Source organism: Microcebus murinus, chromosome 28 (assembly GCF_040939455.1).
Source record: "Microcebus murinus isolate Inina chromosome 28, M.murinus_Inina_mat1.0, whole genome shotgun sequence".
NCBI lineage: Eukaryota > Metazoa > Chordata > Mammalia > Primates > Cheirogaleidae > Microcebus > Microcebus murinus.
This window is the reverse complement of record NC_134131.1, coordinates 1,764,339-1,787,712: the sequence shown is the minus strand read 5'-3', so window position 1 is coordinate 1,787,712 and position 23,374 is coordinate 1,764,339. Positions and strand designations below refer to the sequence as shown.

The window sequence follows — 23,374 nt, the reverse complement described above, 5'->3', positions numbered from 1 at the left end:
CCACGAGGGGCGTGGCCTGTGGCCACGAGGGGCGTGGTCTGTGGCCCCGCCCCCCGCCGTGGGCTCAAAGCGGACGGCGGCGGCGGGGCGGGGCCACACCTCGGGCCGCCGGAGCCCGCCGCCGAGCAGCGCCCCGGCGGGCCGAGCAGGTACTGGCGACCGTGCGGGGCGTCTCGGGCTGGGCCAGGCGGGGCCCGGGGCCTGCGGAGGACCAGAGAGGGCGCTGGGGCTCGTGGGCCGCGCTGCGCTTCCTCCCGCGGGCCCGGGCCCTGCCTCCGCCCCCGCCTTCCTGCCGCGAAGCCCGTTGCGGCTGGGCGGATTGGCGCCTGCGCCGCTTCCTGCGGCCGGGACCGGCCAATGCATGGGGCCCGGGCGGAGGACATGGGGAAACTGAGTCACGGCGGTGTGGGAGCGGTCCTGTGTGGGAGGCACCCCCCCGCTGGGCTCCAGGATGGATCCTCCTCCTGGCCACGCTTTGGGGTGCCGGCCCCCACCGATCTCCTCCCTCGGGGGCTTCAACCCGCTCCCGCCCCTCCTCCTCCAGCACCGGGGGTCCCGCCCTGGCTCCCAGCAGCCTGGACTGGTCCGGGAATGGCGAGGGCCCGCTCCGGCTGCCTCCCTCCCCCTCCCCTCCCCCTCGTGTCCCAAGCCCCCGAGTGCTCCCTCCGCTGGCTCTCCGCGCAGTGTCAGCTTACACGCCTTATATAGTCCGAGCAGGCTCCAGCCGCGGCCTGCCTGCCGGGACCTGGGGGCGGGGAAGAGGAGAGCCGGCCCCTGACTCACTCTGCCGCCCGAAGCTCCCGCTGGCTTGGGGGGAGGCCACGCCAAATTAGCGCCGCGGCCCACCGCTGGATGAAGAGAGCCCCAAGCCTGGATGCGGGCACCCCTCACTGCCCCAGTCCCTGGGGGAGGGATCCTGCTCCTGTCTTTCCAAAGTAAGGTCCTCCAGGCCAGTCTGACAAGGTACCTGTCTACCTGTGCCTTGGGTGCGCTCCCATCCGCCGGTGCCTGCTTGGCACATGTCCAGGGCTAACGTCCTGCCGCTGGGCCTGCCCAGCATGCCAGACGCTCACCTTCGCTTCCCTCCTCCCTCAGGAGCCAGCGCCATGGATTCCTTCAAGGTAGTGCTGGAGGGGCCAGCACCTTGGGGCTTCCGGCTGCAAGGGGGCAAGGACTTCAATGTGCCCCTCTCCATCTCTCGGGTGAGCCTAGGTTGGGGGAGGGGCTTCCCCACGGGCCTCTGGGTGCTCCCATGTCCCATGGGTGACGGGAGGAGTCTGAGCAGGAGTGAGCCAGGGGCCGGCAGGCCAGAGATGTGGTGGGTGCCTGCTACAAGGACCACCACCTAGGAGGGTCCTGAGAGAGGAGCCCCCGGGCGACCCCAGGACTGCACTGTACCCGCTGCCATTGCACCAAGCTCCCGTGGCTGCCCCTGAGGGCGGGGGGGGGGGGGGGGGGGGGGGGGGGGAGGCCCATTTGCCATGATGGGAAGCTGAGGTCTCCAGGAAGTGTCTGAGCTTGAGAGAGCAATGGTTGGAGCCAGGCTCCAGGCAGGGCACTGTGACATGGGATCTAGCTTCAACCTCACTGCCACCCAGGGAATAGCAGTCCTCATCCTGTTTCTCCAAGTGAGGGAACTTGGAGAGGTGGAGGGGCTCCTGCAGTGGGATTTAAATTGAGGCACGGGATGGCATGCACTTTTTGTGGGTAGGAACAGGAGGTCTCTCCCCAGCCTGACCCACATTCAGGATGCAGCGGCCTTTGACCCTAAGCAGAAGTGTGGGAGAGGGCTCAGCTCTGGGACCCTGACTTCAACTCCTGAGAGCCTGTGCTGGTGGGCGGAGCTGGGGGCTGGCTCCTCCCTATGGCAGGGGGATTGCCTTATAAGCCCAAGAATGCAGCCCCATGCTGGGATAGCCAGCAGGGGCTAGAGTCTGGAGCCTAAAAGGGCTAGCCTAGGACTAGACTCCTGCACCCCATCCGTGGGCCTCTCAGCTGGTCACCAGGCTACAGCCACAGCTGTAGGGTCCAGTCGTGTGACACAGAGCAAACTGCCCACCCAGAGTGAATGAGGCCAGCCCTTTGGCTGGTATCTCTGACTGTGGCCTGGGGGTCAGCCGGGGGTGGGGACTTCCTGCCCCTACATCCGCCTGGCCTGCCCGGTGACCCACCCAGGCACCAGTGGGCAGGCAGCTGTGGCAGGAAGCCAGAGCAGGCCCAGCCCGCAGTGGACTGGAGGGTTGTCCAGGCACTGCCCAGCCTAAGAGGGCCTCAAGGCAGTTTGTCTGTGGGGCTGTGCTTGGTGGCCAGGGGAACAGGCACTGCTCTTCCCAGGGGTCCTCCCGTGGGGTTGTCCTGGACCTGCCTTGCCAGCAGGACAGCTAAGGCCAGTGGTCTCCCTACCACACCCACGTCCCCCTACGCAATCCTCAAGCCTTGTCAACCCTGAAAACCTACCCTACGTCCCTTGCCCTGGTAAGGCGCTGGCCGGTGTGGGTGGCTGGCCTCTGTGTCCCTTTCTTCATTGATGGGAGTGACTTTTAGCTGTGGCCTCTTGGGGGCACTCTGGGCCCAGGCTCCCTTGTCAGCAGCCCCAGCATGTGGGTGGGGCCACCAGCTGAGCCCAGCCCTGGAGTTGGACCTAGGCCCAGGTGGGTGGGTGGGTGTGTGGGTGGGGTGGTCTCTTCTGAGCTAGGTTGGCCCCCGCCCCCTCCTCTGACCCCGGAATGGAGGAGGGAGGGAAAAGGGAGGGACAGGGCTGGCTGAGGGCCTGGGCCTGAGATGAGGTAACGTCTGGGACTGGGGGGTTGGGCTGCTGAGGCTGACTCACCCCCACCCATGCAGTGTCCAGCCCCCTGGCTTTTCCCCTCCTTGGGCCCTCTGGCCTCGCCCTGCCCCTGGCTTGCCTGCTCCCTGCTTCTCTCTCCAGCCCCCTCCCCCGCTCTTCTGCCCACTCCTCTAGCCCTCCCTGCTTCCCACCTCCCTGCTCCAAGGAAGGAAGTGGTCCCCACCCCCACCCCTTCCAGGAGCCAGCTGCTCCTGCCCACCTCAAGACCCCGGCCACAGCCCACCTCCCCGGAGCCAGCCCTGTGGGTAGGGAGTGGCTGGACCAGGTTTCCCTTCTACTGACTCACTGTGGCCTTGAGTAAGCCACTTCCCCTCAAGGGCGTCACTTCCCGGTGCCCATCAGAAGGGGCTGGATTGAACTAAAAGGTGAGATAGGTGATCCAGGCCCCACCTCAACCCGGGGATCACGGAGTCTTTCCAGTGGGGCCGACTCCTCACTTGGGTCCGTATGCTCAGCGGAGGTGTCCGGAGTGCTGGAGCCTCAGGGTCAGGGTCAAATCCTGGCCCTGCCTCTTACTAGCTGGGTAATTTGAGGCAAGTTGCTTAACCTCTCTGTGTGTCTTCCTCAGTGTAAAATGGGTATGATCCCAGACTCCTCCACAGGGTTGTTTGGAGGATTCAGTGGCAATATGTGGCAATACTGGGTGCTCACTAGATAGTAACATAAGCTGCTTTTCTCACTATTATTATTTAGTGAGCGAAGAGGGGCCACCCAGCTCTCTTCCTCTCCTAACCTCCCATGTAAGTGTGAAAAGTCGTCAAAGCCAGCTTTCCCTTTTTGTCCCAGCGCTGTGCCCTCTGACGTCTCTCTGTCCCCTCTTACCGCCCCTCTCCCTGTCTCTGCTCAGCCTGTGCACTGGCCCACCTGAGGAGCCTCCTGGGGCCACTGGCAGCCCCTAGTCCCCCACCGGCGAAGTGTAAATTTGATTTCCTTCACTACCCCGCAGAAGCCCGCTCAGTGCATTCCAGGGCCCTTGCCGGATGGCTGGGTGGTACCCTGTGTTGACAGGGCTGGGCCCAGTGGGGTTTGTCAGGGTCACCTCTATCAGGGTCCTGGGCTCGGAACTCCTGACCTCAAGTGATCCTCCTGCCTCGGCCTCCCAGAGCGCTAGGATTACAGGCGTGAGCCACCACGCCCGGCCTGGGTCCTGGGAAATACTCTATCCCAGGCCTTAAAACTGCAAGCAGTCCTTCTACCCTCAAGGCCAAGTCCTGGTTTCTCCCCCTGGCATTCGAAGTTGTCGTGAGCAGCACGCCCCATTCTCCTTTGCCACGGCCCGCTGCTTCCCAGAAGTCATCCTTGATGGTCTCAGCTAATGCTGGTGGTGACCATTCCTCCCAGCCAACTGTTTCCCCCCACGTGCTGTAGGAACCAGGAGTTCCCAACTCAGAGCCTGAAGGACTGGAGCACTGGGAGTGATGGAGCAATTGAGGGCCTGGAGGTGACCCCCATTCACAGCCTACGAGGCCCCAGCTGACACCTTAGGCCCCAGCCAGGCACTGTTCACCGGGAACCTGGAGATGACAGGGTCTTGGCAGGTCCCTGCAGGTGGCCCCAGGACAGGGTGGTGGAGCAGGAGGGGCGAAGGGGCCACTGGCAGTGTCAGGAAGATGGTGCTGTGTGCACGGGCCAGCCGGCACATTTGGAAGGTGGACTGGCCTAAGCAAGAGGCGGGCAGGAGCCTAGCAGGAGGGCTTGGGTTTTAGCCCAAGGGTGGCTGTTTGTTGATGTCCTAACACTTTCTGGACCGTGGGGGAGGGGCGTGGAGGCGAGGAAATCAGTGATCAGGAAATCAGTGATGGAACTGGGAGCTCAGGTGAGCGCCACCATCCAGGTCACTTCTGTGGCTCTGGAAGTGGGGCCGCTTAGGGCAGGGCAGGGTCGCCTGCCCTTAGCCTCGGTTTGGTCTGCCGAGTCCCGGCCTTCCTTACCCTTCACCTGTCCGCAGCTGACTCCCGGGGGCAAGGCTGCGCAGGCCGGCGTGGCTGTGGGCGACTGGGTGCTAAGCATCGACGGTGAGAACGCGGGGGGCCTCACGCACATCGAAGCCCAGAACAAGATCCGTGCCTGTGGGGAGCGCCTCAGCCTGGGCCTCAGCAGGTGTGTGGGCGCCGCCTGCCTGCGGGTGGGGACCCCTTCGGGCTGGGCCGGCCATCACGCTTTCTTTCGCTTCTCCCCTAGGGCCCAGCCGGCTCAGAGCAAAGCGCAGAAGGTACGTGGCAGGCTGGGACGTTCCGGCGGTGGGCGGGGTGGGCTTGGTCGCCGGGGGTGCCCCCATCCCTGGCTGGGAAAAAGGGGAGAGGCCGGGGCTGGAGCTGGGGAGGGTCCAGGGAACACGGAGTTGGGGATGCCGCACGGTCCGGGTACCACGCACTGTCTGCCTGTCTGCCCGCCCGCCTCCCGCCCGCCCACCTGCGCTGTGTGCCCACCTGCTGGGCTGAGACTGGCACTCCCAAACGGGCCTCTGGAAACCCGAGTGGCCCTGTCCCCCTCACCTCCAGCCAGCTGCGTGGGGGCGGGGCTGGAGCTGCCCTGCCCTCTGGGGGGCCGCCCCACCACCACCCAGCCCCCCACGCCTGCCCGCCCGCTCGCCCTGCCCCCCTGCTCTGTCTCTGCCCAGGCCCTGGCCCCCGCCGCGGACCCCCCGCGGTACACCTTTGCGCCCAGCGCCTCCCTCAACAAGACGGCCCGGCCCTTCGGGGCGCCCCTGCCCGCTGACAGCGCCCCGCAGCAGAATGGGTACGTGGCCCCGCCGCCAGGCCGCGCCCTGCACCTGCTGTGCGCCGCCCGCCCGCCCGCCGCCGCTGCTCCTGCGCTGCGCCCTGCCCGGCGGGACCGTGCGGCCGCGCCCCCTGGCGGCCGGGGTGGGCGCCGCAGGCCCGGGCCTCTCCCGAGGATGCGGCTCGAGGCAGGGACCGGCGGTGGCCCAGGGTTGGGGTGCGGTGCCAGGCCAGCCGAGCCCGGGACAGTCAGTGCCGCCTCACCCCGGGCTGCTCTGACCCCTCCCCATCTTTCTTCCTCCCCGTGTCTGTCCCTTTGTCCTTCTGTCTGTCTGGTTTACTTCACAGGTGCAGACCCCTGCCAAGTCAGTGAGCCCCTCTGCCTGTCCCTCTCTTCCTTCCTTTTTGCGCTGCGGGCGGCGGCCCCTCCCCACCCTGGCTGCCTCCTCTCCACTCCCCTGCCCCCTTGTCCCCTGCCCCGCCGCGCAGTGGGCCCTGGCCTCGCCCCTCCCCACCCCTGCCTGCACCGTGGCCCACCCGCACCAGGTCCTGGGAGGGGCTGCCGCACCTGGCCGCAGGCTCTGAGCCACACCCTCCCCGCAGACAGCCTCTCCGGCCGCTGGCCCCGGATGCCAGCAAGCAGCGGCTGATGGAGGACACCGAGGACTGGCGGCCGCGGCCCGGGACGGGCCAGTCCCGCTCCTTCCGCATCCTCGCCCACCTCACGGGCACCGAGTCCAGTAAGTGCTGGCCTGGGGCAGGGCGGGCTCTCCTGGCCCCAGCCAGGCCTGACCCTCTGTTTCTCTTGGCCAATGCCCGCCTGTGTCCTCTCAGTGCAAGACCCGGATGAGGAGCACCTGAAGAAGTCAAGGTAAGAGGACAGACACCAGCCCCTCTCTCCCAGGTCCTGCCTCTTCCAGTGTAGCCGCCACCCCGACGTCTGCTCCTGGGACTCCCCAGCCAGCATTCTCCATTCCCCTCCCTCCCTCCCTCCCTCCCTTCCTTCCTTCCTTCCTTCCTTCCTTCCTTCCTTCCTTCCTTCCTTCCTTCTTTCCTTCCTTGCTTCTTTCCTTCTTGCCTTCCTTCCTCTCCTTCCTTCCTTCTTTCCTTCCTCTCCTTCTTTCCTTCCTTCCTTCCTTCCTTCTTTCCTTCCTTCCTTCCTCCATGTCCTTCCTTCCTTCCTTCCTTCCTTTTTCTCCTTCCTTCCTTCCTTCCTCTCCTTCCTTCCTTCCTTCCTTCCTTTTTCTCCTTCCTTCCTTTTTCTCTTTCCTTCCTTCCTTCCTTCCTTCCTTCCTTCCTTCCTTCCTTCCTTCCTTCCTTCCTTCTTCTCCTTCTTTCCTCCCTGTCCTTCCTTCCTTCCTTCCTTCCTCCCTCTCCTTCCTCCATGTCCTCCCTCCCTCTCCTTCCTTCCTTCCTCCCTCCCTCTCCTTCCTTCCTTCCTCCCTCCCTCTCCTTCCTTCCTTCCTCCCTCCCTCTCCTTCCTTCCTTCCTTCCTTCCTCCCTCCTTCTCCTTCCTTCCTTCCTTCCTCCCTCTCCTTCCTTCCACTTCCTCCCGCCTCTCTCTGCCCCCAGGGAAAAGTATGTCCTGGAGCTGCAGAGCCCATGCTACACACGCCTTCGGGACTGGCACCACCAGCGCTCTGCCCACGTGCTCAACGTGCGGTCGTAGCCCGGCCCTCTCCGGCCAGCTGCCCTCTCTGCCTCCTCCTTTCTGTCCCTCCTGCCCCGGGCACCCCCCTTGGTGCCTTCAGCTTCTGCCTACCTCACCACCCCTCTCCCGCCGCTGGCCTGAGCCTCCTGCTGGCCTGGCCCTGGCAGCCCACCTGGCTGGGGCCTGGCTTTGTCTGCCACTGGCTTCCCTCTCTGCCCTGTGGTCCTGCTGCCTGCCAGGTCTGTGCTGCCTCAGGCATGGAAATAAACATTCTCAGTCCTCCCTGCTCTGCCTCTGTCTTCTGTCTTGGTGGGCCTGGTTTGCATCTTGGGTGTGGGGGTGTCCGATGGTTCAGACTCAGTGTGGGACCTGCCATTCTGGGTCTCAGTGGGAGGGTGTGCCTGGCAAAGGGGGCCCTACCCTGCCGTCAGAGCCAGCTCTCTGGCATGAGGGGAGCCCCACGAGCTGCCCCACAAGTGGGACCCTACTCTATCTCCCGGCTCCAGACAGCAGTCCAGCTAGCTAGTGTGGCTAGGAGAAGCTGTCCTCCCCTCCTCCCCTGGGGGCACCTGCGGTCCAGCCCAGCAGCGCTCCTGCACCGGGCATCTCCCGTGGGGCCAGCTGGACCCAGGTTGGGGGGAGGGGCCATGTCAGGAGCCTCAGCCACGCAGGGCCTTGAATGGCAGATCTTGCAGCCAGGTGCCCAGGACGGAAGCCCCAGCCCCTGCCTCAGCTACACCCCAGGAACCCTGGCCTGGTGAGAGAGGGTGGGCTTGGGCTTAGGGAAAGGTATGGGGGGGCTGGGCTCCTCAAAGGGGTATGGGGGTGGTGTGCTCCTCAAAGCTGCCCTGGGCTCCACCCCCTGCCCTTTGGGGTCCCTGGGCACCCCTCTGGAGCCACTTTCCTTGGCCCTGGCAGGCCCTACCACCCCTAGCCCCACCAGCCGCCCGCCCTGGGCCGTGGACCCTGCGTTTGCGGAGCGCTACGCCCCAGACAAAACGAGCACAGTGCTGACCCGGCACAGCCAGCCAGCCACGCCCACACCGCTGCAGAATCGCACCTCCATCGTGCAGGCGGCTGCGGGAGGGGGCGCAGGAGGGGGCAGCGGCAGCAACGGCAAGACTCCTGTGTGCCACCAATGTCACAAGGTCATCCGGTGGGTGGCCCCTTCCTTTCCTACCCTCGCCTTGCTTGGCCTACAGTCTGGTCCTGGACTGTCTGCCCACTTGTTTTGCCTCAGCTGCCATGGGGGGAGAATAAGGATTCAATCCCCAGTTGGAGTGGGGGAGGGTAGGGACCTGGCCTGGGTTCCCAGATTCTTTTTTTTTTTTTTGAGACAGAGTCTCACTTTGTTGCCCAGGCTAGAGTGAGTGTCGTGGTGTCAGCCTAGCTCACAGCAACCTCAATCTCCTGGGCTCAAGCAATCCTCCTGCCTCAGCCTCCCGAGTAGCTGGGACTACAGGCATGCACCACCATGCCCGGCTGATTTTTTCTATATATATTAGTTGGCCAATTAATTTATTTCTATTTATAGTAGAGACGGGGTCTCGCTCTTGCTCAGGCTGGTCTTGAACTCCTGACCTCGAGCAATCCTGCCCCCTGGGCCTCCCAGGGTTCCCAGATTCTTAATCCCAAACTACATTAAGCAGTGGCAGCATCTGCCCTTGTGAAATGGCAGAAGGGGCCCCCCACACCGAAGCTGCACCCACAGACTTGCTGCTTGGGGCAAAGAAGGGCCTGCCCCAGCCCCTCTGTGCCCTCACAGCAGACCGGCCAAAGGTCCCGCCCTCTGCACTGCTCCCTGGGGCCCAGCAGGGTCACACGGACCTCTGGAATGAATCACTGCCAAATTCTAGAGGCTTCCTAGCTCTCAGCCCTGGCCCTGGCCCTCAGCCCTGGCCCTGGCCTGCTCGTGACTTTCGCCAGTTTTTAGGCAGAAGCTGTGCAGAAAATGTCCTCTTTCAGACACCCCTGTTGATCTGGGACATGCAGGCCCCTCCCCAGGCTGGGTGGGACAGGCGGGCAGGAACAGGGCGGGCACCAGGGTCCGCCCAGGTGTCCTAGGCACTCTGGGCCTCCTGCCCCCCAGGTGCCAGTTCCTCAAGGTTGTCTCCTTAGGCTCAAGTTGTCCGCCCCACTCAGTCCTCCCTCCTCTAAAACTGCCTCTCCTGTCTTCAGGCAGTACAGTGGGACAGAGCTGGCTCTCTGCAAGCTTCGTCGCTCTCACTGTCCCTCCCCACGCCTGTCTTGGACAGTGGGAGCACGAACTTCCCCACCCAGAGCTTCCTACGAGGTGGTGGGGAGACCCCCCTGGGCTCTGGCCAAAAGCCCGGCCTCACCTGCACCTGCTGCTCCCTGTGACGCCCTTGCCTCCCCGCAGGGGCCGCTACCTGGTGGCGCTGGGCCACGCCTACCACCCGGAGGAGTTCGTGTGCAGCCAGTGCGGAAAGGTGGTGGAAGAGGGCGGCTTCTTCGAGGAGAAGGGCGCCATCTTCTGCCCCCCCTGCTACGATGTGCGCTACGCGCCCAGCTGTGCCAAGTGCAAGAAGAAGATCGCTGGCGTGAGTGGGGCTGGCAGGAGGGTGGGAAGGCGCGTGCCCTGCCTGCCGGCTCGGGGGAGTGTTGAGCAGCTCCCGGCCCGGGGCTTTCCTTGCATAAGCCCTTCAGGGCCTTAACGGCCGATGAACAGGCTGCTATATTGGTCCCACTTTATATTAGACAGGATCCCCTTAGCCAATTAGACAGGACCTCTTAGCAAAGTCCCACGCAGAAGGGCTCAGTGGAAAAAAACAAAGGGATTGGCTCAAATGACTGTGAAGCCCAAGGCGCTAGTTTCAGGCCCAGCTGAACCCAGGCACTGAGGCCATAGGACGCTGTCGCCTGCTTCTGCTCTCATCTGCGTTGGCTCCTTCCCAGCACGCTTTGCCCTAGAGAAGGCAGCAAAGATGCTGCAGTATCTCCAGTGTCACAAGTCGCCGTAGTGCCACGGGCTGAAAGGGATCACTCTGTCCCAGGTGATGCCCCAGAAGTCCCTGTACCCATGCTCATGGGCCTGGCTTGGGTCACATGACGATCCCTGAACCGAGCGTCCGATCACCAGGCCTCGGTGAGCCCTAGCCCTGGAGCTGGGGGGAGCTGCCTGAGCCCAGAGCAAGAGTGAGGGAAGGAGCGGTTCCCTGTAATAAAAGCAGGGTGACACTGCTGTAAGAAGGGACACGCTAAACAAGTGAGAGGTGGCTGCTGTGTCCATTGGGATTGCATTCATCTGCGACAACAGAAAACCCCACTGCAGAGACTTAAACAGAGAGGCTTGTTTATTTCTTTTTCTTTTCTTTCTTTATTTTATTTTAATTTTTTTTTTGAGACAGTCTTGCTCTGTCACCTGGGCTAGTGTGAGTGCCGTGGTGTCAGCCTAGCTCACAGCAACCTCAAACTCCTGGGCTCAAGCGATCCTTCTGCCTCAGCCTCCCAAGTAGCTGGGACTACAGGCATGAGCCACCACGCCCGGCTAATTTTTTCTATATATTTTTAGTTGTCCAGCTAATTTTTTTCGATTTTTAGTAGAGACGGGGGTCTCGCTCTTGCTCAGGCTGGTCTCGAACTCCTGACCTTGAACAATCTGTCCGCCTCAGCCTCCCAGAGTGCTGGGATTACAGGCGTGAGCCACCGTGCTTGGCTGAGAGGGCTCTTCATTTCAATCACAAGAATTCCAGGGCTAGAGCAGCAGAGCAGCATGCCCTTGGGGGCCTAGGCTCTTCCCACCTTGTTGCTCCGGAATCCCGAGCATGTAGACCTTTGTTCCCAACCTTATCATGTAATGGTTACCAGATGGCCGCTCAAGTCCCAGGCTGCTGTTCTCACTCCAGGCAAGAAGGAGAGGGAAGGGGCAATGGCATTTTTTTTTTTTTTTTTTTTTTTTTTTTTTTTTTTGAGACAGAGTCTGGCTTTGTTGCCCAGGCTAGAGTGAGTGCCGTGGTGTCAACATCAGCAGGCGTGAGCCACCGCGCCCGGCCAATGGCATTCTTTTAATAGGTTTTACCTCTGCACTCCGGAACGGGCTTCCATCTTTGTGGCTTTGGCTGGAACTGTCATCCTGTGACTGCCCTGGGCTGCGAGGGCAGCTGGGAGATGCAGTACTTAGCTGTCCAGCCTCAGCGACAGGGAAAGCCAAAAAGGAAGAGGGTTGAGAAAGGCTTCTGAGAGGCCAATCCTCAGCGTCCACTGCACCTAGTGCTGGAGAAACTGAGGCTCCGGAAGATAACTTGCTGGGCTTTAAGTATATAAGGCTATTGAGTGGCAAAGCCAGAAATTCAGACGCAAAAATTTGTAACTGAGAATCCTCTTCGTCCCACGGAGGGTAAACACAGAGCGTAGTCTGACCAGGTTTCCTGTGGGAAAACCTGCCGCCAGTCAGGACTGGGCTTGGGACCTGGGTCAGTGCGTGTTAAGAGCTAAGAGTGGGCTGCATGTGGTGGCTCACACCTGTAATCCCAGCACTTTGGGAGGCCGAGGCAGGAGGATCCTTTGAGGCCAGGAGTTCAAGACCAGCCTGGGCAACATAGCAAGGCCCTGTCTCTACAAAACTAAAAAATAAAATAGCCAGGTGCGGTGGCACGTGCCTGTAATCCCAGCTACTCAGGAGGCTAAGGCGGGAGGATCGCTTGAGCCCAGGAGCTTGAGGCTACAGTGAGCGATGATCAGGCCACTTCACTCCAGCCTAGGTGACACAGTGAGAACCTGTCTCTAAAAAGAGCTAAAGCAATGGGCTGTCTCCACCCACTTGTTCTCTTTATTAGACGTGGACAGCATGCCAGGAGGTGTGCCCCACACTGGGCACACATGGACAAGATGGATGTGGGCCCTGCCCCCGGGAGCTCGCCCTGGGGAAGGGGACTCGGAGTGTGACACAGGCTGAGGGCAGAGCTGGCCATTGTCCCTTACCCTGGGGGACAAGGGGGCAAAGAGTGTGGGGTTGACAAGCTGAGTAGGGTTCCTGTTGGACATACATGGGAGCCAAGGCCCAGGGAGGGACAGAAACTTCCCGAGGCCACACAGAGCCTGGGGGCTGAGCCAGGAGCAGCCCCAGGCCCTCCTGATGGCCCCCCCATGCTCTTCCTTCCTCTCCCTTCCTCTTTATTTCTGCATCTAGAGGCAAGGTTTCCAGATGTGGCCAGAGAGCTCTGTGACGGGGCTGTCCCTATCAGTGAGGGTCACCTTGACCGAAGGGCGGGAAAACTCAAAATAGTGGCTACTTGTTTCTTACCTGAAATAGCCCAGGCGTGGACAGTCTGGGACTGGCATGGTAGGGTCCTGCATCCTGTTGCCCAGCTGTCGTCTCCTCCTGCTTACTATGCACAGTCCAAGGTGGCTCTTGGGGTTCAGCCAAATCGTCCACGTCCCAGCCAGAGGAGGTGGGAGGGAAAGAGAGGGGCCAGAGCCCCCCTGGCATCCACCTTCATAGGAGGCTGCTGCCCTGACTGTCTGCTTCCACCCCATTGGCCAAAACCCAGTCACGACCACACCGAGCTACCAGGGAAGCTGGGAAATAGGGTCTTTATTTTGGGCAGCCATGTGCCCAGCAAAAAATGGGGGTTCCATCAGTAGGCATGAAGAGGGGAAGGGACATCATCTGGGTTTGCTTCCTTAGATCAAAGTCCTCCTGTTGTCAGACTGCTCTGCTCACACTCTAGCTGCTAGCCCGGCCCAACCCACCCCGGCCAGGAGGGCTCGGCCCGCCACAGTTGAAGAGGTGAGGCGCACAGGGCCTGGCTGGCTTCTGGAGGGAGTAAGCCTTGGGGGGCAGGCCCTGCTGCCCCAGCCAGGCCCGTGTATCCACCTTCACCTCAGTGGCAGGAACTGTTGTCACGACTTGGTGCAAACAGCCCTATTTTCTTTTCTTTTCCTTTTTTTTTTGAGACAGAGTCTCACTCTGTTGCCTGGGCTAGAGTGAGTGCTGTGGCGTCAGCCTAGCTCACAGCAACCTCAGACTCCTGGGCTCAAGCGATCCTCCTGCCTCAGCCTCCCGAGTAGCTGGGACTACAGGCATGCACCACCATGCCCAGCTAATCTTTTCTATATATTTTTATTTGACCAATTAATTTCTTTCTTCCTTTCCTTTTTTTTGAGACAGAGTCTCACTCTGTCGCCTGGGCTAGAGTGCCGTGGAGTCAATCTAGCTCACAGCAACCTCAAACTCCTGGGCTCAAGCGATCCTCCTGTCTCAACCTCCCAAGTAGCTGGGACTACAGGCATGCGCCACCACGCCCGGCTAATTTTATATATATATATATATTTTTTTTTTTTTAGTTGGCCAATTAATTTCTTTCTATTTTTAGTAGAGACGGGGTCTCACTCTTGCCTCAGGCTGTTTTCGAACACCTGACCTCGAGCCATCCTCCCGCCTGGGCCTCCCAGAGTGCTAGGATGACAGGCGTGAGCCACTGTACGTGGCCAACAGCCCTATTTTCAACCCCTGGAGTTCACTCCTGTGGCAGTGAGATGGGACGAGAGGAAAGGCCCGAGGTGGATGTCATGAGCCCCCCCCCGCCCCCAGGCAGGGATCTAACCTTGCGCCTGCCGGTGTGGCTGGGCAGTCCCCATGCCCTTGCTCAGGCTGGAGCACAGGGACAGCAAGACGGGGGACGGGAACGTTGTGACGAGTTGGAGGGAAGTTTGGGTAGGGGGACACCTCAGGGACGTGGCCCAGTCGGGATGGCCTGGGGGTCCTGTGCTCTCGAGTCGGGTCACCCACCCCCAGGGCACGCACCTGCGCTCCCGCCGCGCCAGCCCCTTCCCTGAACCTCGGGCCTTCGCCCAGGCCGCCCCTGCCAGGGACGTCTGCACCACCCTCCCTCCTTGCTTCTCTTCTGTGACTTGTATATCACCTCCTCAGGAACACCTTCCCTGACACCCGCCTCCCACCGGCCCGGCCCGGTCCCCCACGCCGCCGTGCCCTTCCATTCCTCGCGGCCTCGCTTCCGCAGGGGTGGCTCCCGCGGGTTGAGAGCAGCGCTCCGTGTCCCACCAGCCCGTCAGGGGGGGTGCTCATTAAACACCCGAACGGGTGGCTGGAAGTGGAACACCAGTAGGAAGCAGCGAGGAGAGGGCAACGCTTGCGTCACGAGGTGACACCTGGGAAGAGTGCGAGATGAGGCGAGAGGCGGGCAGGGCTGTCAGGCTGGAGCTGGCGGCCGTGAGCCACATGTGCCCCGAAAGCCGCCTCTGGGGCGGGTGGAGCTGGAGCGCAAGGCAGGGCCTGCAGGGGCAACTTCAGTGGGTAAAAGGGAAATCGATAGCTGGGCCGCGGGTTCTCCTGGACAGCAGCAGAGCCCTGCGGCCCAGCTCGGCCCAAGCCCAGCAGCCCTCAGCCCTGCCAGACCCCTCCTCTCCCCCCAGCTCGGAGCCCAGACTCCTGCACTCCCTCTAGGGCCAACACTTCGCTCCTTTAAAAAAGGCATCACCAGGCCTGGCGCGGTGGCTCACGCCTGTAATCCTAGCACTCTGGGAGGCCGAGGCGGGCGGATTGCTCGAGGTCAGGAGTTCGAGACCAGCCTGAGCAAGAGCAAGACCCCGTCTCTACTATAAATAGAAAGAAATTAATTGGCCAACTAATATATATATAGAAAAATGTTAGCCGGGCATGGTGGCGCATGCCTGTAGTCCCAGCTACTCGGGAGGCTGAGGCAGAAGGATTGCTTGAGCCCAGGAGTTTGAGGTTGCTGTGAGCTAGGCTGACGCCACGGCACTCACTCTAGCCTGGGCAACAAAGCGAGACTCAGTCTCCAAAAAAAAAAAAAAAAAAAAATCAGATTTCATTTTAGTACCTAACCTCAGTTTCAACCTAAGCTTTCTAGGCAGGCCTTTCTGAGCGATCCTGGCAGCACCACCTAAAGAGGCAGAGCAGGGGCCCCTGTGACAGGAGGCTCTGCCTGGCCCCTGCAGGCGCTGGGTGTGGGACCCCTGGCTTTAATCACGGGGCCGTTCTCACAGCAGCCCTGCAAGGCTGGAGTTAGGTTCCCAGTTCACAAGGGACGGAACCAGGTCTCGGGAGAAGGTAAAGCTATTGGCCAAGTCACTCAGCTAAGAAGCAAGTTCTGGCCCACAGATCTCTGACCACCTCCCACCCCAGGCCCACACTGCCCCGAGCCTGCCCAGATCTGAATGCTGCTGGCCCTGGCTGTCCTGGCATCCTGGGGGTGGCCACCTCGGCCCTGGGACCCTCTACTGCCTCCTTCCCACAGTGAGCCCAGTTAACTGGCCACCGAGGGCCAGGCACCGTTGGGCTAGATCAGTTACTAAAACAGTGGAGGCCGGGTGTGGTGGCTCACGCCTGTCATCCTAGCACTCTGGGAGGCCGAGGCAGGCGGATTGCTCGAGGTCAGGAGTTCGAAACCAGCCTGAGCAAGAGCGAGACCCCGTCTCTACTATAAATAGAAAAAAATTAATTGGCCAACTAGCATAGATAGAAAAAATTAGCCAGGCATGGTGGCGCATGCCTGTAGTCCCAGCTACTCAGGAGGCTGAGGCAGGAGGATTGCTCGAGCCCAGGAGATTGAGGTTGCTGTGAGCTAGGCTGACGCCACGGCACTCACTCTAGCCTGGGCAACAAAGTGAGACTCTTTCTCAAAAAAAAAATAAAATAAAACAGTGGGTGCTTCATGCCCTCCTGGACTTCACATTTTAGCAGGAAGAAGGGGAGACAGGAAGTTACAGGCACAGTAAGTGGATTATCTGGGGGCCTGCTGGGAGGACAGGTGTTGCAGAGGGAAGCGCAAAGTGAGGAGCTGGGAGCACAGCTCAGGGAAGGCGGCTGGGGTGTGGACCCGCGCGGTCAGAGTGGGCTTCCTGGAGAAGATGGCCTCTGAGCTGAAACTTGAAGGCGGTGACGAGTGAGGCTGGGATACCTGGGGTGGAGTGATCCAGGCCCAGGGGAGGGCGCACCTGGCACGTCCGTTTTGGGCAGGATCCACTTGAGTGCGAGGGACAGCAGCAGCGACAGTTGCAGGGGGGCAAGAGCACACCGGCCAGCCTCTCACACCAGCCTTTTCCTCGGAGAAGCACTACGGGGTTTTGAGCCGGGGATGCGATGCAGCCTGGCTTGGGGCCGGAATCTTCAGTAGGGCAGGGGCGAGAGCACACAGGGCGGTTTAGCGTGGTCACCCAGGCCGGAGCTGGCTGTGCTCACGGTGCGCAGCAGGGGGGCCTGAGCAGCAGTCCGAATCCGGATGCAGGTGGGCACAGCAGGATTCGCAGGTGCACCTTGCTGGGGACCGTGAGCGAGAGCAGGTGCGGCTGCAGCCATTGGGAGGGGGAGCGGCCATCAGTGAGGGGGGCAGCCGCGGGGGGAGCAGACCGGGATGAGATCTGGAGTTGGGTTTGGGCAGTGGCAAGTCTGAGACGTGCCACTGCCCAAGTGGTGACCTCAGGCTTGCAGACGGAAGTGTGGGAGCTGTGTGTTATCAACCGTGAGAAGAAAGGGGGCCCAAGGCCGGCCTTCCTGTGTCCAGGGGAGGGGGCGGAGCTGCCGAGTGACTGCCTCCTCCTCCCAGGAGATCATGCACGCCCTGAAGATGACCTGGCACGTGCACTGCTTCACCTGCGCCGCCTGCAAGACGCCCATCCGGAACCGGGCCTTCTACATGGAGGAAGGGGCGCCCTACTGCGAGCGAGGTACGGGGCGGCCCAGCCAGGGCGAGGAGGGACAGGCGGGGGGGGGGGGCAGGTGCAAATCCAGGCCCTCTTCCTCTCTGCCTCCATCCCCAGACTACGAGAAGATGTTTGGCACAAAGTGCCGTGGCTGTGACTTCAAGATCGATGCCGGGGATCGCTTCTTGGAGGCGCTGGGCTTCAGCTGGCACGACACCTGCTTCGTGTGCTCGGTGAGAGCCCCACCCCCACCTCCGCGATGCATGACAGGTTGGGAAGGGGCCTCTTCTGCTGCCCCCGACCCCATGTGACTGGGCCTTCGCTGTTCCCAGATATGTCAGATCAACCTGGAAGGAAAGACCTTCTACTCCAAGAAGGACAAGCCCCTGTGCAAGAGCCATGCCTTCTCCCACGTGTGAGCCCTGCCGCTGCCATGGCTCCGCCGCTGCCATGGCTCCCCGGCCCAAGCGGCCCGGAGTCACGCCCAGCATTTCTGGGTCGAGCTGACAATGGTCGCTCCAACCCCGACTCCCGGCCCGAGCCCAGGGTTCCCTGGGCCCTGCCCCACTCTGCTCACCTCCCCCCACTTCCCCCACTACCATCACACACCGGTGCTGGCCACACCACCCCTGTTCACCTCCAGTGCCACAATAAACCTGTACCCAGCTGTGTCCTATGTGCCCTGCCCCCATGCACCAGGAGTGCGGGATCTGAGGCGTGTGGCAGGGTGGGGATTGAGACGGTTCTCCCGGGGCGGGCCATCTTGGTGGTCCTCATGATGGGGACGTGGAGGGTGCATGGTCAGCAGGAGGAGGTACAGGCAGGACCCTGCATGCTGGGCCTGGTGCCCACAGACCTGCAGGGAGCCCCTGGTCTGGCCTGACCTGGAGGTTGGAGAAGTTTGGGATGGATCTGCAGGGAAGAGAGTGTGGCGGCCAGGAGGGGGCTGTCCGCCACCCGCCATCCACCACTCGAGAACTGGAATGGAAGAAGGATGCTGGAGAGGGCAGTCTGCAGGTTCTCGGAGGCCACAAGTGCCAGCAAGGAGCCTGGACTGTCTCCCGAGGGCAGGGCAGGGCACAGCAGAGCTGAAACAGCGAAGGGACCAGTTCAGATCCGTGTTGTACGGAGAGGCCGCAGAGCAGCCGGGGACAGAGACAGGGAGAAGGGAGGGCAGTGGGAGGGCCAGGAAGGGAGGAACTGACACTGCTGTGGCAGAGGTGGGGGCCCAGGGGTGAGGAGTGGGGAGAGGAGGGGCGGCAGCTCTGCGAGGCCTCCAGTCCATGCTAGGCTTGCTCACACGGCTGTGTGGGACACTCCCAGCACCCCTGCGAGAGCCTCATCTTCCAGGTGAGGCTCAGAAGCGTTAGGAGGCCTGAGCGAGACCGCACGGCCACTGAGCCACAAGCCAAGCTAGGAGCCAGGCCTGGCGCTGGGTGCGCCATCCTGAGCGCCATTCCCCGGCAGGCGCCCAAGAGGCTCACTTCCGCCTGGTCCTCAAGGACTGGAGGCTTTAGGGGTGGCTCCATCTTCCTCGGGTCTTCCTGCTCTCCTCCACTGCCCTGGAGAGAGTGTCATCTCCCTGTCCCAGGCCTGGACTGGAGAGGAAGTGAAGAAAGGGCCCAGACTAGGCCAGGACAGCTCAGTGTGCCGTGGCCACCTGTCCTGGGGCGGTCCCTGGCCTGAGACCTCCAGCAGGTCCTCTGGCCAATCCCCTATAAGAGGTGAGAAGGGCTTCTCTCTTGTGATCTCTCTTGGCTTCCCCGGAGCATGCACGCAGAGCTTGGCCTGCCATGTTCAGCGTGTCTTGCCAGGCCCTAGAACCGGAGCTGCCGTGCGGTGGGTCCCCCATAAACGCGTGTTGCATGACTGCATGAGGTGCCTGTGGGACATTTAGGAGACAAATTCAGGAAGCAGCTGAAGAGTCAAGTCTGGATTCACCTCCGATTCAATTTGGACATGAACTCGGGACAGGTTCAGGGTGGTCAACGCGATCGATGTCCAGTGAGAGCCGGCCAGCGGGGCCACGCAGGTAACAGCAGTGGCAAAGCGGGTGGGATGTGGTTTCCTTTCGACCTTGACTTCCTTGGCGTATTAAGCATAGAGCATCTTTCACTTCCACAAGGAACTGTGCTCGCTCCCACTTCTCTTGAACCATGAAGCCCTCTCAGTCCGTCCTCGGTTTCCATGGATACAAGCGAGCAAGAGCACGGGGGATGGCAGTGGCTGTGGGGAGCCCATCTGGGGGCAGCCGCCCCTCAGCCTGCACAAGGGCTGCCCCTGACAACGCGAACGGCGTGGCCAGATCTGGTTTATCGGCAGCATCTAGAGGCTCAGATCTTTACGTGAGATCCGGCTTTTCAATATTGGCAACTACATTCAATTTTTAAAATCCTATTAAAAAATAATAAATATGAATCAGATCCAGCATGACGACAGCAGGCCCTCAGCACAGGGAAGAGAGGAGAGCAAGAGCATCACAGCGCTGGGCAGGGACCAGGACGACAGCCTCCTCCGGGAGCTCTGGGGTGGGGATGGGGGGCCAGGGCAGGGCTGGAGTGGTTTAAGAGGCTGCCAACAGTGTCACCCAGGCAGATAAGGCCAAGGAGTCCCCTTGGCATTTTGCAACAAGGTGACATTTGCCAGATCAGTTTAGCAGAGAGCTGGGGCGAGCTGGAGCAGCTGCCAGGGTTAAAGAGGAAGGAGGGGGGAGGCGGTGAGGATGTGGACTGAGAGAGTGCAGACAGCTCTTTCAAGAGGCTTGGCTGGGGTGGGCCAAGAGGATGGCCAAGGTTAGCTGAGAGGCCAGGATGTGGGTGGGGAGAGCGAGCTGGGAAGTGCCTGCCCAGGATGGTGGCTGTGAGTGGGGAAGGAGAGGGGAGGGAGACGAGCAGAGAGCAGGGGCCGGGTCCTGCGTGCAAGGAGCAAGCATCATGCACCTCCCCTGAAGGCCACCTCACTCTGGATGCCGGACACACAAGTCACTTCAGTGTCATTTAATCATCATAACACATTTAGGAGAGATTTTATGGGAGGCAACAGTGTTTCAGAAGAGGGAACCGAGGGGTCAGAGAGGACAAGTGACCTGTCCAGAGCCACCCAGCTGGAATGGCCTGGGGCTGCTGCTCCAAGGATCCAAGACCAACGCACCCCCCCCACCCCCCAGCCACTCGTGTGCCCCCATCACAGAGCTGCAAGGATCGCAGTGTTCCAAAGCTGGGGTGCAAGTCTGTGTGGGTGGAGGCCATGGAGACTGGGAAATGAATGTCCTCCTGCCAGGCAGGGGAGGCCATTAGCATCCTTGGGGGGGTGCAGGCTCCCAGCCGAGGGGGCAGAGCCCGTGGCAGGGGGCTGAGTGGGCAACTGCAGAGGCAGCAGGCCCGGGAGCGGGGGGAGGCCGTTCCCAGCTCAGGAGCAACTTGAGCTCATTTGGAGTCAGCAGGGAGAGAGGCGGTGGAGGGCGAGGGACCGTTTCGCCCGAGTACCCAGGAAGGAACTGATGATTCTTGCGCTGCCTCCTCAGTGCTGGCCCCACAGGGACTTGGTACACACAGAAGGTACACGCACAATTCCGGAACTCTCCTAGCAGCCCTGCTGGAGGCAGGAGCTGATGGGCTAGAGGGCTGGCCGCAGGTCGCCCAGGGAGTGGGGAGGGCTAGGACTCAAACTTGAGTAGGCCAGAATGCAAAGCGTGCCCCATGAGTGGAGGACAGGCCCCTCCGTAATTCGGCCCTAAAGGGAGGAGGGCAGGGGCCAGGGCTCTGGGGACATGGGGTCAGCTTGCTAGCTGAGAGCCTGGGGGAGCAGCCGGGAGCCAGGGCCAGCCGCCTGGGAGATTGTGCAGGGAGAGTCACTTCCTGGCGGTCAGCAAGCACCCCAGGACCAGGCTGGGTCCTCCTGCTCGGGGTCCAGGCACTGGAAGATCAATTCAGGTTTCACCCATGTCCCCCTTGTCACTGACAAAACTGACCACTACTTGGGGACCAGGTAGATTAGGAAGGACTCTTTCAGCTGCAATTCAGGCTAGTGTAGGCAAAAAGAGCTCATTTGACTGAGAGAGTTACTGGCTCCAGACCCGGCTGGACCCAGGCACCCATGGGTGTCACTGGGAATCTCTCGTTCTCGCTGCATCTCTCTGCCTTCCTGGGCGCTGGCTTTGTTCTCAGGAGGCTGTCCCCATTATTGGTAGGGATGTTCCCCACCAGCAGCAGGCCCTCACTCCGCCAGCTCAGCAACCTCAGTGGACAGAGAGAGCCTTTCTTAATGGTCCCAGCGAAAGTCCCAGGGCCGACACCCGCTGGACTGACTTGGGTCACGAGTCCATCCCTGAAGTAGTCACTGGGTTGGACCCAACCAGGCCTGGGCCACATGTCCCATCTGGAGCCAATCGCGGGAAGTCCACCAGAAGACAGGCGAGGCTGAGCAGGCCCTTGCGCCCAGGGCCCCACCCCTGCTCCCCCTTCCTGGACCTCAGGAAATTTTCCTCACCGGACTCCAGGCCAGCGTAGCCCCTGGGTGTGGAAATAGGGGTGTGTGTGGGGGCACCGGGGAGGGTGTGCAGTGTACTAAAGTGACATGGGACAGACGTGGGTTCCCATCAAGACATTGCCACTCACCAGCTGTGTGACTCTGGGCAAGTCGCTGCCCCTCTCTGAGCCTCAGGTGTCCCATCTGTAAAACAGCAGTAACAACCAACACATGGACAGCACCTACTAAGGACTGTTGCCATTTTAAGCACTTTCTAGACGCTTTTTTAAAAATCCTCAAACTGACCTCAGGAGGTAGGTCCCCTCACGGCCATCCCCATGTTACAGTCCAAGACGAGCATCCGGGATGGGCCTGGGCTCACACCATCAGCAGCAGGCTTGTGGGAACAGAACTGACGTGGTGAATGCGAGTGCCCGGCCGGCCGCGGGGCCGCGCCCTGCGCACCTGGCGGTGAGCTTGGCGCTTGGCGGGATCTTGCAGAGGCAAGATGAGGCCAGAGAAGCTCCATCAGCTGGTGCTGGAAAAGTCTTGCAGCCTCCCCTCAGCCTGGAAAGCTTCCCCAGAGGTGTGGGGGAGCAAGAACAGGAAGGTGGGGGTGGAGGGAGGAGGGTGGGGCCGTGAGGAAGAGGAGGGGGGGTTCTCCTTTCTAAGCCTCCAGCCATGGTCATGTTTTACCCTCACAACAGGTTATCAAAAGGAAACTCAGAGAGGGGAAGCATTTTAGCCAAGGTCACAGAGCAAGGGATCAGTTTCTGCACCTGCATCCTCCCTGGCTCTCGTCTTTCCTACGCAGGGGATCCAGAAGCCACTGGATCGCAGCGTGTGGGATCCCAGCCTCCCAGGGTGTGGGGGCAGACATGTCAGTAGCTTGAAGGGTGATCAATCCTGGGGGGTGGCAGACATGAAGGCATCGTGGGAGGCACCTACCAGTCACCTGCCCACCAAGGAGGCTGGGTGGATGGGTTTCTGGGGCAGCCGGTGGCTGAAAGGAGGCAGGCTCTCAGGGGACAGAGTGACCGGTGGCCACCCACTCCCACCAGTCAAGGTACATGGGAACTACACGCGTCCACTGAGTTTGCCAACTTAGGGATCCCTGGTGATCTTGGCCCCAGAGCAGGTCCAGGGAAATGGGGATAGGAGGAGACAGACGTCTCTATACATCCTGTGGAAATGACAGGACAAAGATGATGGTGGAAAGGGAAGGGCGTGAAGACCGATGGGGAGCCCCCTTGGTCCCCTGAAAACAGAGTTTATTTTAAAATATTGGTGGCAAGGGGTGAGAGTGGGTGTGGCTGGAGAGTTTCTAGGTGGCTGGTGGGGAGGCAGGAATTTGAGGAGGAGTCTACTTAGGGCTTCTGTTTTTTGGGGGATGTGAGATGGGGAGCTCAGGAGGCTGGCGAGGGAGTTGGACTGGCCTGAGGTGACAAGGCCATGGGGCAGGGATGGAGGAGGGTGGTTAGCAGCTGGATCAGGCCAGGCCTAGGACAGGAGGGGGGTGCAGCCAGGGACGGGGCGGTGATGGGGGAGACCTTGCTAAGCATGGGGTTGGGAGTGGGGCTGAAGCTGGGACTGGAAAGGAACTGGGATGGATTTGGGGTTGGGACTCAGATGGCAGTGGACAGCGATGGGACCGGCCAGGAACGGACCTTACTTACTTTCAGGGCCAGAGATGGGCTGCAGACAGGCCAGGAGTGGGCTGGCACGGGATCTGGGTTGGGGTTGGGGGTGGGGATGGACCGGGCGATGGGGTGAGGTCAGGGTGGAGGTCAATGAGGCAAGTGCGTGGGGCTGGACCAGACTGGGGCTGGGTTTGGGGCCAGGAAGAGAAGGAGCCTAGGTTGGAGTCAGGGCCGGGCCGGCCGGGCAGAGGAGGGTTTGGGGCGTGGGGGGCACGGGCCCGGGCAGCGGAGGGGGAGGGGCGCCGCGTGCGGGGCGCGTGGGCGAGGGGGCTGGGGGCGCCCGGGGCAGGCCGGGAAGGGGGGGCGGGCCTCCCCCTGGGCCGGCCCGGGCGGCGCTAGGACC

At 61.5% G+C, this 23,374-nt stretch overlaps 1 protein-coding gene and 1 long non-coding RNA gene across 9 annotated transcripts; both read left to right on the top strand.

The window, feature by feature from the left end:
• On the top strand, positions 1–17,535 carry PDLIM7 (PDZ and LIM domain 7). 8 transcript variants are annotated; one of them, XM_012787342.2, is made up of 14 exons: positions 1–149; positions 1,096–1,202; positions 4,797–4,948; positions 5,030–5,060; positions 5,469–5,587; positions 5,917–5,937; positions 6,172–6,308; positions 6,403–6,439; positions 7,915–7,976; positions 8,138–8,375; positions 9,600–9,780; positions 16,768–16,888; positions 16,982–17,097; positions 17,197–17,535. In XM_012787342.2, exons 2-14 carry the CDS (start codon positions 1,107–1,109, stop codon positions 17,281–17,283), a joined length of 1,398 nt encoding a protein of 465 aa, XP_012642796.2. In that variant the 5' UTR covers positions 1–149; positions 1,096–1,106; the 3' UTR covers positions 17,284–17,535. The 8 variants fall into 8 exon arrangements, with proteins under 8 accessions (XP_012642796.2, XP_075854623.1, XP_012642800.2 ...); XM_075998508.1 differs by having other exon boundaries at positions 7,906–7,976; XM_075998509.1 differs by lacking the exon at positions 1–149 and adding an exon at positions 771–963 and having other exon boundaries at positions 7,906–7,976.
• Positions 17,536–18,421: 886 nt separating this feature from the next.
• Positions 18,422–19,282, top strand: LOC142865018 (uncharacterized). Its single transcript, XR_012915314.1, has 2 exons — positions 18,422–18,896; positions 18,990–19,282. It is a non-coding gene; the product is annotated as an uncharacterized LOC142865018 (long non-coding RNA).
• Positions 19,283–23,374: the final 4,092 nt, after the last annotated feature.